General features: G+C 40.7%; 1 protein-coding gene and 1 pseudogene across 2 annotated transcripts in view; both read left to right on the top strand.

Annotated features, from left to right (window-relative positions):
- Window positions 1-15,437, top strand: part of ERLIN1 (ER lipid raft associated 1) — a 90,428-nt gene that overhangs the window by 54,131 nt on the left and 20,860 nt on the right. The window contains exons 1-2 of the mRNA XM_081267572.1: window positions 7,129-7,446; window positions 12,826-13,022. Coding sequence (XP_081123698.1) covers window positions 7,224-7,446; window positions 12,826-13,022 — 420 coding nt within the window. The 5' untranslated portion in view covers window positions 7,129-7,223. Of the gene's footprint in view, window positions 7,447-12,825; window positions 13,023-15,437 lie in introns of the transcript that reaches the window.
- Window positions 441-1,082, top strand: LOC308634294 (ubiquitin-conjugating enzyme E2 G2-like; annotated as a pseudogene). Its single transcript has one exon. The product of its transcript is annotated as a ubiquitin-conjugating enzyme E2 G2-like (transcript).

Below are 15,437 nucleotides of genomic sequence, written 5' to 3'. Positions count from 1 at the left end.
TCAGAGTAACCCGTATAAGACTAATGATCACAGATTGATGACAGTAATTATCCCTGATGACAGTGTAAAGGTAATATTTTATATTTTCCTTGCACTTTCTTTTTTCTTAATTTTTACAACAAAGATTTTATTTTTACATAAGCAGTAAAGTCATTTTTAAAAATATTTTTCAGATAGTCTGAAGAGTAATAGCTAGATGGGAGGTAGTTTGCACAAGGTATTTGGTCTTTAGAAAGCTCTTGGACTTTGGAGTCAGGAAGCCAATTTAATCTCCAGATTTTCCAAATAAAAATTATATAATCTGAGCAAATTATTTGAATTTTAGAGTTCTTGCTTATATAAATAGGATATAATGCTCTCTCAAGAAAGATCGGCACATCCCAGAGTCATCTTGCAAGCAAGGCAAAGCGGCCATCGCAGCTGCTGGTGACGTGGCAGGGATGGCGCTCAAGAGGCTGATGGGCAAGTACAAGCAACTAACCCAGAATCCTCCAGAAGGAATTCAGGCCCCCCATGAATGAAGAGAATTTTTTTGAAAGGGAGGTGTTGATCATGGGCCCTGAAGATACCTGTTTTTGAGTTTGGTGTTTTTCCTGCTACCTTGAGTTTCCCACCTGACTACCACTGAATCCTCCCAAGATGAGGTTCACTTGCGAGATGTTCCATCCCAGCAGAGTTTGCATCTCCGTCCTCCACAAACCGGGTGATGACCCCATAGGCTTCAAGAGAGACTCCGAGAGGGGGAGCCCCTAGCTAAGTGTGGAAAAGATCCTGCTGTGGGTGACGGGCATTCTGGCGGAGCCCAGTGACGAAAGTGGAGCTAATATGGATGCTTCCAAAATGTGGTGAGGTGACTGGGAGCAGTTTTACAAGACTGCCAGTCAGATCTTGCAGAAGTCTCTGGGACTCTGAGGATGCGCACGCGCAGAAGGCAGGACCGCACCTTGTAGTTCCAAGGCTGCTCTCGGGATGCTCAGTGACAGTGCTGCTGGTGCTGCTACCAAAACAGCAACCACGGCACTTCTTGTTTCTTACCTTTCCACCTCAAACAGGCTTCTTTTCTGGAATCATGGCCTGCATAGCTTAAGGACAGCTTTGCGATGTCCAAGTGTTCCTCCTCATGGAATGTTCAGGAAGGGCACCTGGCTGTCTGTAATTCCCAGCCATTGCTCAGTCCGTGCTCCCTCCCGCGGCTGCCCCCAGGATGAGGGCCTGTGCAGACTAGCTGCCTCCAACAAAGGCCTGGGGCCTGTGGCAACGGGGAAGGGGCGGTGGCGGGGTTGGGCTGGCACACTTTATACCCCACTCCCGGTTCCATGTGTTCTGTGAGGTGTTCACGACGTCCCATCTTGTGTTTTACAAGCAGAGGTTGTTCATACAGTCTCTTCATTTGTTGTGCATTACAATCACACTTAGAAATACTTTCAGGGATGCTTTGTAAATGGTCAGTGAGAAAGGGGACAGAGAACAGATTCTTGCTGGCTTCTCTGGTTGCATTTTTAGGGGATTAGCGTTCTGTCAACATTGCTTGTGCACTCCTAGAGTAGACACAGGGAGGTCTTTGAAGTGTTAGTGACATTTTTCTCCTGAGTTCTGCAGTTCTCCTTTTCCAGGCTAAAAGCTGGGTTGCTCCAGAGCTCTACACTGTGCAAGCAGTTGCACAAGGACCATTCTTTGCCCTTGAGGTCAGAAGGGACTCTACCATTAGTTGGCCCAGAGTGCAGAGGTATGCCTTTCCTCAGGTGGAGGGAGCACTTTTTTGCAGTCTGTGACTTTGATGCCACCTAGGTGTCTCTGACTACAGAGCTGAGCAGCACAATACCCCAAGGAGACATCACAAGCAATAACAGATCTGTTGCCTGGGGAAGCAGATGCCTGACCTGTTCCAAACAGTTTGCATTTCAACAGGAGTTTGTTTTTAAAGAGATAGCCTGTGAGACCTGCGATAGATTTCATTTTACATTAGCCTCTTTCCTTCATGTTAGCCTCTTTCCTTCCCTTCCCAAATGTGTCCAGCAGACATTCGTCTCTTAGGGAAACCTCACATTTCATGGTGTTAACAATTCTGTAGGAGGACTTGTGTTTGGAAGGGTAAGGAGGTGTTGTGCTACATAGTGTTTACAGGCATGAAGGAGATGCAGCCTTTCCAAAGTAGGAAGCAGTGGCCTGTGTAGAGACTGCTGCCCTGCTTCAAGATCATGGGGACACAGTCACCTGTGGGTGTCCATGGGAGGTGGGGGAGGAGCAGCAGTATCTTTGCAAAACATAGTATTTTATTAATTTATATTTATTGAATGAAAAACAATCCTATGGTGTCCCTCCTCTGTTGTGGAATTTAACTACTATGTTAAAAAAATAAAGTTCTATATTTCCCCCTCTTAAAAAGAAAGAAAGATTGGCACACTTTGTGTCTCCAAGGCTCTGTTCTGATTCCCGGGACTAGAGCAGGGTAGGTGGCATTAGGCATGGGTGCCTATTAGAAATCCTAGTGAAAACGTGGGGGTAGGCAGTGGAAATGCAGTTCTGGAGTTCAGAGAAATTAAAAGAAACCAATTGGAAAGTTACCAAGTTAAGTGGGATTTGTAGATGAGACTGTCTAGTAGATAAAGGAAAAGAGAAAAATGTTAGGACAGATGCCTGGCTGACTCTAACAGGGTGATAAAGAGGAACCAATAAACGCTTTCCTCTCAAAATTCACTTCCTTCCACCCCAAACTTCTCACCTCTTTTATCTGATTAGCATGTACTTATTCAGATGTCAGAGCTCAGTATGAACATCACTTCATTTGTTTTTAAATTTATTGTTCATTGTTCTAGGATGAAATTGTATAAATAGTGGGATAAATTAGTCCTGGCCTTCATTAAGCTTATCTTCTACTAGGAAAGATAGTCAACTGACAAGTAAATAGGCAAGCAAAAAAGGTAATTACAGACCAAGAAGTCAAACACTGACTGAAATAACCAGGATGATAAGACAGTAACCAGGAGAGGTCCTTGTAGATGATAGTGGAAGTTATCTCTATGGAGCTGACCATATACTAAGATCAGAAGTATGAGATGAGGTGGGAGAAGAACTTTCCAGGCAAAGAGAGCTGGAAAGGGCTTGGTATGCCTTAAGAACCAACTTTCCTTATTCTCCAGGCTCAGTCAGGCTCTCTTTGCCCTGCTCTCTCCTAACACTTGACACCCCAAAATCCCTCAAAGAGTGATTAGTGATTTAAGTAGTCCTGGACTCGTGATTAATTTACAGGTTTAGTCAACTAACATCAATTAAGCAGGGTTAAATTATATTGAGACTACTTGGCACATAACTGCTGGAGAATACCAAGAAATGTTAAAATTAAGCTACCTGGAACCTGGGCTAGGGAAATTGGCTTACTTGCCTATACTAGGCTGGCGTTTTCTCCCCATCCCTCTCTCTCCCTCTTCCCAAATCTTTCCACTTTCTGGTGGGTTCCTGTCCTTACTCCTTACCTGTATTCACTGGAAAGGGTTCAATAAGATATTGCTCTAACTGTGCCAGCATGGAATCCAGGCCTTCCTCTGTTACTTACTAGTTACATGACTGAAAGATTCCTCATCTAAATTGGAAATTACCCTCCTTCCTCAGCTGTTTGAGGAATACATAAGGAAGTAGTTGGTGCCCCATAAGGCAGTATAGAATTGTGAAGTATTATTAATATTTGTCTAAGGCAGACTGCAGGCTCAATGGTCCCAGAAAGAAAGAAATGCCTAAAATTTGGTTGAAAAGAAGAAACAGAAAACCCTGAAGATGCCATTTGTTCTGGGCCTACTCAGCCATCTGCAGGACTGGCTTCACAAGATTCGAGTCAAAATCTTGTGAAGCTTAATTGACATTAAGCTTTCTGTTCAGCCTCCCCCCAAGTACCCAAGTTTTCTTCTAGGCTTAAGATTTTGGGGATGTATTAATTTCCTGTTGTTATGGTAAAAAATAACCACAAATGTAAACACAGATTTATTAAAACAACACATATTTATTATCTTACAGTTCTAGACATCAGAAACCTGAAATATGTCTCACTGAATTAAAATCAAGGGATGCTCCTTTCTGGAAGCTCTAGGGAAGCTTTGCCTTTCATAGTTTTTAGATGCTATTCACATTCCATGACCCCCTTCCTCCATCTTCAAAACCAGCAAATGGCTAGTTTCGTTTTTCTCACATCTGATCACTCTGACACTGACTCTCCTTGCCTCCCTATTCCATTTACAAGAACACTTGTAATTACACAGAGAAAAATCCAAGATAATCTCCTCATCTCAAAATCATATTCCTTTGACACTCAAGCTCATGTTCCTTTTACCTCTAGTTGGTTTGAGAGGCTTCAGGGCACTCACTCTGGGATTCTATGTGGGATCCAGGGAAGGCCATTCTTGGCCTTGATATTCCCTATTTACAACAACTGGAAGCACAAACAGGCAGGGAAGGTGCCTCCTTCTTTTTGGGAATGGGAGTCAATGTTTTAGCATGGGCAAGGTCTCTGTAAAGATCTGTAGGCACATTTGCCAGAGAAGGGGGGAATTTTGCTTTCAGAGGAACAATTTTGGGTTATCTGAGGGCCACCTAGCCAAGCCCTCAGTAGTGACAATAGATATCATCCTAGATCAAGGACTTAAGTGAGAGACAGGAGTAGTGATGTTCTTTCAATCTTCTGTCTTGATCTCGTCCTTCACCACATAGGGTAACAAGGTCTTAACAGAAAATTATGGGATTTATGGTACTGTTAATTTTTTACTTATCTTGAGCCAACCCTCTGGACCATTTGTGAGCCACACTGGCCAAGTGATACAGTGTTCACCTAAAACACCAAGAGGGAATAGGTACCTTTACTGACAGGTTATAAATGCATAGGATTTCCTTAGAAAGGTGGGATAAAAGCCCCAGCAAGACCCAAGGGGAAAAGTCAATAATGGGTTCATTTATTTATTTATTTATTCATTTGTTGAACAGATGTTGAGACCTGTTCCAGGCTCCTTGCTAGAAGCCAAAGATCAGTCTGCAGGGAAGATACAGTTCATCAGTGGGGCTGAACTCTGTTCAAATACCCAACAGTTAACACAGTGACTACACAACAGGCAAAGCCATAGGCTTTTAGACTGATTATAGCAGTAACTGCAGGGGTCAGGGGAACTCAAGAATTGGAGCTGGGTTAAAGTCTCTAGGGAAATAGCATGCAGGAGAGTGTGGTCACAACAGGAAGAGCAACAGTTCTGTGTGGATGACGAGGCACAAATGGACCTGGTAAGATGGACTTGAAGGCCAGGCCAATGCATTTGGATTTTGTGCTACAATGCATGAAAATCAATTGAAACTGAGGTATAATTTACATACCACAAAATTTGCCTTTTTAAATTGTATAATTAAGTGATTTTTAGTAAATTTAGCAAGTTGTACAACCATTACCATCATCCATCACTCCAATAAGATCCTTCCTGCTCATTTACAATTAATCCTCATTCCCATTTCTACCTGAGGCAAACATTATTTTACTTTCATTATTTTTTTATTATTACTTTCATTATTTTATTTTCATTTTTTAAATTTTATATATCATATATATAAGTTGTAGATAGATGCAGTACCTTTTATTTTATTCATTTATTTATTTTTATGTGGTGCTGAGGATTGAATCCTGTGCCTCACCCATGCTAGGCAAGCGCTCTACCACTGAGCTACAACCCCAGCCCCTCCATTCCTTATTATTGCTAAATAATATTCCATTGTATGGATACATTGTATTTTGTTTATCCATCAGCAATAAATTGATATTTGAGTTGTTCCCACTTTTAGACTATTATGAATAATAATATGAACATTTGTGTACAAGACTTCTGTTGATGTATGTTGGCATTTTTCCTTGGATAGGTAACTAAAATTGCTGGGTTATATAGTAAATATATATTAAATCTTTTATTTTTTTTAAAGAGAGAAGAGAGAGAGAAATTTTTTTTTAATATTTATTTTTTAGTTCTCAGCGGACACAGTATCTTTGTTTGTATGTGGTGCTTAGGATCGAACCCGAGCCGCATGCATGCCAGGCGAGTGTGCTACCGCTTGAGCCACATCCCCAGCCCCAATATATTGAATCTTTTAAGAAATTGCCAAACTTCCCAAAATACCTGCACTATTTTACATTCCCATCAGCAATATTTGAGGGTTCTACTGTCTCCCTGTTCTCACCAATTGCTGTTATTGCTGTCTTTTTGATTACAGCCATTCTAGTAAAGGTGAAATGATATTTCAGATGTTTTTAATTTGATTTGATTTAAATGTGCTGAAAATATTTAAATATGCTTACTAGACAATTGCATATCTACTTTGGTTAAATATCTGTTCAAATCTTTTGCCCAGCTTTTAATTGAGTTTTTTATAGTACTATATTTGTGTTACAAGTATTCTTTATGTATTATGGATATATTATCAGATGTGATTTACAATTGTTTGTTCCCAACTTGTGACTTATCTTTCATTTTCTTCTTTTTAATATTTTTTTAGTTGTAGATGGACACAATACCTTTATTATTTATTTAATTTTATGTGGTGCTGAGGATGGAAACCAGTGCCTCATACATGCAAGGCAAGCATTCTGCCACTGAACCACAATCTCAGTCCTATTTTCATCTTCTTAATGGTGTCTGTTGAAAGACTTTTAAGGGAAAAAAGGACAAGACAACTAATGTGAACAAATTTTAAATGTTTTTTTTTTTAAAGGACAAGATAGAGCTATGCTTCAGAAAGATAGTCTGGCAACTGTATGTGCGATGGAACAAAGGGGACAGAGAACTCTTTTCATAAGTTATAACAAAGGTAACAGGCACAGGTCAAGTTTCTTAAAATCCTCTGGGAATCAAAGGGTTATAAGAAGATATTTATCAAAGCATGTTTACAGTCCAGTTAATCAGTAAACCAGAATCCGTGAGACTACCAATATAGGGATGTGCAAGAATTTTTCAAGAGGTTTTCCAGGATTGGGAAAGGAAGAGAAATGAGCATGGAGAGCTGAGGGGCTATTCCAGAGCTACATAAATAATTTCCAGCATTGAGTGGGAAAGTCCTAAGCCTCCTTTCAAGTGCTGTCACACTAGTGTTTTGTGGTGGGAGCTAGGTAGTGCTGGTTTTCGGCTCTTTGGATTTTGACTATTGAGGAGGCTATTTGGAGAGGTGGGAGCACATTTCAGTGTCTCTCTTTGAAGAAGCCCAGCAAGATGTCAGACCTGCTTTCAGCCTTCCTGCACCTCCTCCTTCTCTTCAAGTTGGTTGCCCCAGTCACTTTTCGTCACCACCGTTATGATGACCTTGTGCGGACGCTATACAAGGTGCACAACCAGTGCCCCTATATCACACAGATCTACAGCATCGGTCGCAGTGTAAAGGGAAGACACCTCTATGTCCTGGAATTCAGTGACTACCCTGGAATCCATGAGCCCTGTAAGTCTTGAGCAGTTCTGGGAGCATGTGGGACTGGACTCTTCCCTTACAAATCCAGTCATTGGTATTGTTTCTAGGATGGTCGGTGTAACCTTCTCCTATGGATTATTACCTCTTTCTCAAACTGTGACAAGTCTTTGCCTACTTGGCTCTTAAACTTCCCCTGCCTCTGGGAGCCACAACCCCAACTCAGGCTCCAGCCACTCCTTCCTCCTTAGGTTCTGTTTGCTTAAGACCTTAATGGCAAAAGGTGAATCTTCTTCCCGGCTCCCTTCCCATCCCCCTACCTTCCCTCCCATTCCCCTTCTTTTTTCTTGCTATTTTAGTATAATATCTTTCACAATCCAATGGCTCAGGAGCATAGCAGAAATATTTAGCTCTTGTAGTTTTGTCAGGGAACTTAGAAGAGTTTAGGAGACTCTTCCTGGAGTAGAAGCAGGATAGAACACAGTATCCTAGAGTTCAAGGGTTGGGGTATTAGATCTATTTATTGGATTCTTTTTTGCCAGTTTGCTTCTATTATCAAAGCAATCCATGTTTAGATTAAAAATTATAAATTAGATGTAATAATAATAAAGTTCATCCATAATCCCAACATTCTGCAAAAACCACTGGTAAAAAATGGATGCATATCTTTCCAGACATTTTTCTCTGCATATTTAAATCTACCTTTCATACACATATAGTTTTTCATAAAAATAGAATCATAGCTACTTTCCTCATTTCACAGTCTATTATGAATAGCATTTGTGTCTATAAATATAGATCTATGCTACTATTTTGGGCTGTGAAATATCTTATTGCATGGTTGTCTTTAGCTGCTCAAGAGTTGATGGACATTTAAGTTATTCCTAAATTCTCATTGCTTTACTTTACTTTCCTCTCCACTCCCACATCCTCATCCCTAGCCCAGTCTCCACCAAAACTTGCCTAAATTATTGCATAAACTCCTAATGGGTCTCATAACTCCTAACTGCTCCCACTGAATCTTCTAAACCTTCTCTGAATCTTTCTGAACTTTCTCTGAACCTTGTGTTATTTGGCACACAAAATAATTGTTTTCCTAGAAACTGTTATAATCTTACTCTTCTGCTTCAAAAACCCCATGAATTTGGACTATGAGAATATCAGAATATTACATAGGAGAAGCTCAAGGATCATCATATGGTTATATGGTCTGAAGGGACTTGCTTTGAAGTTGCACTTGCATAGCTAGAACATGCTTTTACTCAGATCTCGTGTTCACTGTGGAAGCTTAAGACTATTAGTAGGTATGATGGGGTTAGTCCCCCAATACATGTCCCCTTCTTGGTGCCTCTATACTTTCTAGCATTCAAGGCCTTCCTTGGAGTTTGCTTATACAACACTGCCTCTCCTGATTCCACTTTTCTCTGAAGCCTGTAACTTTAGCTATTCATCCATCTGTTCCTTTCATTCACTTATTTTATAAATATTTACCAATCACCTACTATATGTAAGAACTTTTATGTATTCTAGAATTACAACACAGAATAATACACAGACCTTGCCCACATAGGCCTGAAGCCTAGTGGAGTCTACTGAGTAATACAACACATATTATATCAGATGGAAACTAATGCTAGAGCAAAAACAACTCAAGAAAGAGAGAGAGAGAGTTGCATGAGGTAATATTGGGAGGAGCAAGGAATTGGTGATCAGGAAAGGATTCCCCACTGAGGTGGTTTTGAACAGAGATCCAAAGGACATGAGGGAACATTTCATGTTGATATTGGGCAGGGGTTGGGAAGGTGGCAACCAGCAGGGTGAATAAGGGTAGAACAAGAGGCGAAGTCAGAGACAGACAGTGGGGAGTACGGGGCATCAGAGGGTCACATAGGGCCTTAGAGACCTTTATGAATATTTTGCCTTTTACTTTAAGTTAAATGAGAAGCCATAAGAGAATTTTAAGCAGAAGAGTTGCAAGATCTGACTTACATTTTTTAAAAGATCACTCAGAATAGAAGGCAGCAAATTGCCGCTCCAGAACCAGCACCAGCTTTGGTGAATGAAGTTTTACTGGAATGGCCACACCCATTTGCTTTTGTATTACTTTGGTTACTTCTGCTGGAAGAGTTAAATAGCTGTGACAGAGACAATATTGCCCACAAAGCCTAAAGGATTACTTTCTGTCCCTTTAAAGAAATTTTTTGCAAACACCTGATTCAGGAGAAGAGGCTTAAATAGGGCTGGGCAGATGCCAGGAGACCAAGTGGGAAATTCATTACAAAAATCCAGGCATAGGGGGGTGGAGGCTTGAACCAAAATGGTATTATGAGAAATGGCTGTATATTATGAGGGCTGGGTCTTGCCCATGACCTGCGCGGGCCATGAATTTTCAGTTTCCCTTGTGTGACATGTACTGGCTGAGAAATATGACGAAAAATCACACAACACAGAAGTAATTTTGAAAAGTGAAAATGGGACGGCTCTACGACCTTAGGGGTCCTGCTTCTACACTGGAAGGAGAGAGAGAAGAGCCCACGTCTGCTTTATTTCTACAAGGGGGCTTCAAAGGATTTTCATGGAATATTCTTTTGCCAAATAAGGTAGGAGGAGGGCTGTCCAAGCTCAATGGGTAACGCCCCAGTCAGGAGCTACAGAGCAACCTCTCTAGCCGACTAAAGACTGAGGTCACCTTGTGCTTTGAGTAATCCATTAAGTGGGAGAAGCCACAAAATGACTTGCAATGCCAGAATTGCAAGGCTGAGTAGAAGATTTTCAAATAGCTCAGGGGTGGCCCCCCACAGCTGGGGGTATGGGCTCAGTGGTGAAGTGCTTGCCTGGCATACACAAAGCTCTGGGTTTGATTCCCAGCACCACATGATGGGGAAAAAAAAAAAAAAAAAAAAAGGAAAGAAAAAAAAAAATGTTTATGTTCTCAGCCCTAGCCCATTATGGAAGTGTATCCCTATAGACTCCAGAGGCTAAACAGGAGTATCACAAGTTCAAGGCCAGCGTGGATATTTAGAGAGACCCTGTCTCAAAATAAAAAAATATAAAGGACTGGGGTTGTAGCTCTGTGGTAGGAAGTACCTGGTACCCTAATACCATGAAGAAAAGAAAGACCAAGAGAAAGAAAAAAAGAAAAGAAGGGGAGGGAAAACAGAGAAAAAAGAATCTAATCTTGAATACATACTAATGCATTCCACCATGCCAAGTTCCACAGGACAGTGGTTCCCTGACTTGGATTTCATAGAAAAGTTAAAGCATTTTTTTTTATGAATAAGAGAGATTAGAGGAGACTAAAATAGATTTTCCAAGTTTTATTTTATTGAATAAGGATATGAAGGAAACTGACCTCTACTATTACCAACCTTTCCTGAAAGAACACCAAAAAAAGATAAGAAATACATAATCTAAAATTTAAGAAATACCGCAAGATTAAGAATACACATTATGGAAAATTCACAGAAATCCTGTAGGTTACAAATGTTCCTTTGGAAAAGACTGCTCTAGGAATACTAATATAACTAATAATGGATCATGTTCTAAAGAAAATTAAAAATTGTATACATTACTAAGACCAGGTCTAGTAAATGAATTATAATATGTGCAAAAATATAAAGTATGGTAAAAGGGAAGTCAGCAGACAGCTCACTCCCAGCAAGGAGAGCCCAAGATGGCCTCACAGAGTAAGAAATATTTGAACTCGGCCTATGAGTATGATAAGGAGAATTTGGAAATGAGGAGATGAAGAGGTGCAGAATCAAAAAAGAAATGGAGGCAGAAAAGTGTTGGGTAGAAAAGAAGACACTTGACAAGAAGCTTTTCTCTTTCCTTTTAAAAGGGCACAAGAGCCAGCTCAATGGCACAGGCCTATAATCCCTAGAGACTGAGGAAGCTGAGGCAGGAGTATTGCAAGTTTGAGGCCAGCCTCAGCAACTTAGCCAGACCTTGCTCAAAAAGAAGAAGAAGAGGAAGCAGCAGCAGCAGCAAAAGCAGCAGCAGCAAGAAGAAGGAGGAGGAGGAGGAGGAGGAGGAGGAGGAGGAGGAGGAGGAGGAGGAGGAGGAAAATAAGAAGAAGCAAGCATAATCTTTTTAAAAAACATTTTTAAGTTGGGGTTGTATCTCAGTGATAGAGTGCTTGCCTAGCATGTATAAGACTTCCTCTTCCTCCTCTTCCTCTTCCTCCTCCAGGGATTGAACCCAGGGGCCCTTAACACTGAGCCACATCCCCATACCTTTTATTGAGACAGAGTTTTACTAAATTGCTCAGGGTCTTGATAAATTGCTGAGGTTGGCTTTGAACTTGTGATCTTCCAGTCTCAGACTTCCAAGTCGCTAGGATTATAGGCCTACACTACCATGCCCGGCAAGAATATTTTAAAAGTGTTTTTATTAGTACATTATAGTTTTATATAATTGTGGGGTTCATTTTGACATATTCATAAATGCATATAACGTAACTTGCTTCTTTTCAATTCTCAGTATTATTTCCTCCCTTCCCTGACCCCTTACCTCTACTCTATTGATCTTTTTATTATTAATTTATTTTTTAAAATTTGTGTTTGCTTTTCAATGTATAACTAATGCTCTAATTGGTGCATTAGTTATACATGAAAGTGGAATTCATTGTGATATATTCATATGTGCACATACTGTGATTTGGTCAATTTCTTTCCACAGACTGATCTTTAAATGATTCTACAGGCTGTCTCCAGAATCTCAGTTCTTAGCCAAGCTGAGCAGTTGTTAGCATGGCCAAACACTAAGGACTGAAACGTAAATAGATTCCTTCCTAGTCTGTCTCAAGACATGCCTCTCAGATACAAAGGAGAGATTTTAGCTTCCTAAGTGCCCTAAAAATTATGTCTTCAATTCAATTGGGATGACTGTTAAATGTTATGCCATAACCTAGAGTACTTAATGAGACATATTTTGGGAAAACACCAGTCTCATCCTGAAGGATTAGTCTCTGCTTGAGAAGCAGCATGCTACTGTGAATGGTACTACAAATGCAAACTGGGCTTTGACTTTTATTATCTGCACTAGCTAGGTGGCCTCAGACAAGTTTCTTAACCTCTTTCATCCCTAGTTTCTTGGCTTTGAGATAACCATGCCTACTTCACAGGTTTTCTGTGAAGATGAGTAATAATGAACATAAATGCCCAGTTCATCATGGGGGTTCAAAAGGTAGTAAGCATTATTATCCCTGGTATGAAGTTTTAGACATTTTGCAATTGCAATTGGTTAGGAAGGGGCTCCGGGATTATTGGCAAAGACCCAATGAAAGCCTAAGGTTATCTTTTATGTATTAATGAAAAGGAAGGAAAAGATGCTTTTGCAAGATCATGACTTAGTAGCACTTCTAAACTTCCCCATCTTTTCTTCTCCTGCATGTGCGTTTTCTGCTTGCAGTGGAACCGGAAGTCAAGTATGTGGGGAACATGCATGGTGACGAGGTGCTGGGCCGGGAGCTGCTGCTGCAGCTGTCGGAGTTCTTGTGTGAAGAATTCCAGAACCAGAACCAGCGCATCATGAGGCTCATCCAGGAAACGCGCATTCACATCCTGCCCTCCATGAACCCGGATGGCTACGAGGCAGCGGCCACACAGGTAGAAGCCCAAAGGAAATACCAGGGAGAGACTAAAGCCATATAGGAGAGAAAGTATAACACAGAGCATGGATAGATGAGTTCTTTGTTTCCAAATTCAAAGAATGAAATCCATGGACGCAAGGGTGAGAGCAAAGTAACAGGATTTATTAGCATAACAGAAAGAAAGCAGAGCTCCCAAATAGGGAAGGGTCCTGAGAGGGATGCCAAGGGGTTATCTGCTGTCTAAGGGTTTTTAAAGGCATATCTGATGACCCAGTGCAGATAATTTTTGGGATGAGGGATGGACCAATCAAGCTCTTCAAGCTCCCAGTTTAGTAGGCCAATCAGAATGCCTAAATTTAATCCCTTATTTACATAATTAAGAGGTCAGGTCCAACCTTGTGATTTGACATGTCTATCTGGAAGGGGAAGTTCTTCAAGCAAGGTTAGATCTGGTAGTGGGCCGCAGCTAGAAGTAGGGGTAGCCAAGGAAGAGCCAGTGGTTGAAGCTGTCAGCAGCAGGGACAGGATATGCTAACTAAGGAGGAGCTGTTGCAGTTGAATCTGTCAGGGACAATGCCAGGATATTCTCCAGGCCCGATGCCTCCTTCTAGGATGGCATAGTCTCATTCCCCCTTTTCCCTTCTCTGAGGCTCTATCCTGTCTGCCTGTGGGAGGTCTACCTTCTTGCCCATTCCCTCAAAACTAAATGCCAACAGACAATGTATCCCAGTAAAAAAATAAAGGATAACCCTAGGAGTGATGGCACTCGCCTGTAATCCCAGTTTCTTGGGAGGCTGAGGCAGGAGGATCACAAATTCAAGGTTACCCTCCACAACTTAGCTAAACCCTGTCTCAAAAAAAAAAAAAAAATTTTTTTAAGGTAAAGAGAGAGAGAGAGAGAATTTTTTAAATATATATATATATATATATATATATATATATATATTTTTTAGTTTTAGGTGGACACAACATCTTTATTTTATTTGTATGTGGTGCTGAGGATCGAACCCAGCGCCCCGCGCATGCCAGGCGAGCTCGTTACCGCTTGAGCCACATCCCAGCGCCAAATTTAAAAAAATTAGAATGCTGGGGATATATCTCAGTGAGGAAGCACTCCTGAGTTCAATCCCCCCATACCAAAATAAATAAATAATAAATAAAATAAATAATTAAAAATAAAATAATAAACAAAATAAATAATAAAAGATAAAATGGCTGAGAAAAAAAGCAACAGAAAATAAAATAGAACTATAATAAAGACTTTGGTCCTGTCTAAATGTAGCACATTAGGCAATAACTGTGGGCTCTCTGAGTTTCAGTTGCTTCTACACCTGTCCAATTGACCTCAAGGTTTATTGTGGGGATCAATGAGGCAATGTCCATGACAACACTTTGTAAACTGAAAAATACTATGCAGAAGTGAAGTGATATTGCAAAATACACCTCTTTCCCTGAAATTTTGGCTTCTGATTGTAAATATTGTTCACCCTCCCACTTTACATGCCTATTTGAGGGGTTTTTGTGTTTTTTGTGGAAGCAGGGATTGAACCCAGAGGTACTCAACCACCGAGCCACACCCCCAGCCCTTTTAAAAAAATTGACACAGGTTCTGCTAAATTTCTGGTTCTGGCCTTGAACTTTCAATCCTCCTGCCTCAGCTTCCTGAGTAGTTTAAATCTACATGGGAATATGGTTAAAGATTGAGTAGAGGAATGGAACCAGAATGTTGAGCCAGTTATGCTACTGGCTTTGAAAATGGAAGAAGGAACCATAAACTCAGGAATGTGGATGGCCTCTAGAAGGTGGAAACGTCAGAAAACAGATACCCCTAGATCCCTCAGAAGAAATTCAACACTGCTGACACCTAGCATTTATTTCAGTTTTCTGACTTCCAGACTGTTAGGGGAAGCCCTTTGCCATGCTGTTTTTCCTTCCTTCCTTCCTTCCTTCCTTCCTTCCTTCCTTCCTTCCTTCCTTCCTTCCTTCCTTCCTTCTTTCCTTCCTTCCTTTTTTTTTTTCTTTTTTTAGTGCTGGGGATGGAAACCAGGGCCTCATGAATACCAGGTAAGCCCTGTATCACCAAGCCACACACTCAGCCCCTCTTCTTGTCATCTTAACTAATAACCAGTCTGGGTAGCAAATCAACTCATCAAGGCTTAATGCTAACGATTAAGAACTACATTGATAAGAATGAGCAAGCAGTGAAAAAACCCTGGAAGCAAAAAGAAAATCATTGTATCATAGAAGTGTGCACCACTGAAAAATCAGATGAATGTTTCCTTTGGAACAGAATTGCTACAGGAAACTTAAGAGAATTTTTTTAAAGTTATGTGTTTAATGGTGATCTAAGAATAAAATATAAGCAGGATATTATGAAAATATAAAAATAAAGATCTCTTAGAGAAAATTCAAGAGGTAGTACATCTGTGAC

Source organism: Spermophilus citellus (genome assembly GCF_964194105.1).
Source record: "Spermophilus citellus genome assembly, chromosome: 15".
Taxonomy (NCBI): Eukaryota; Metazoa; Chordata; class Mammalia; order Rodentia; family Sciuridae; genus Spermophilus; species Spermophilus citellus.
The sequence above is the reverse complement of the archived record's forward strand: the minus strand, read 5'-3'. Positions and strand labels throughout refer to the sequence as shown.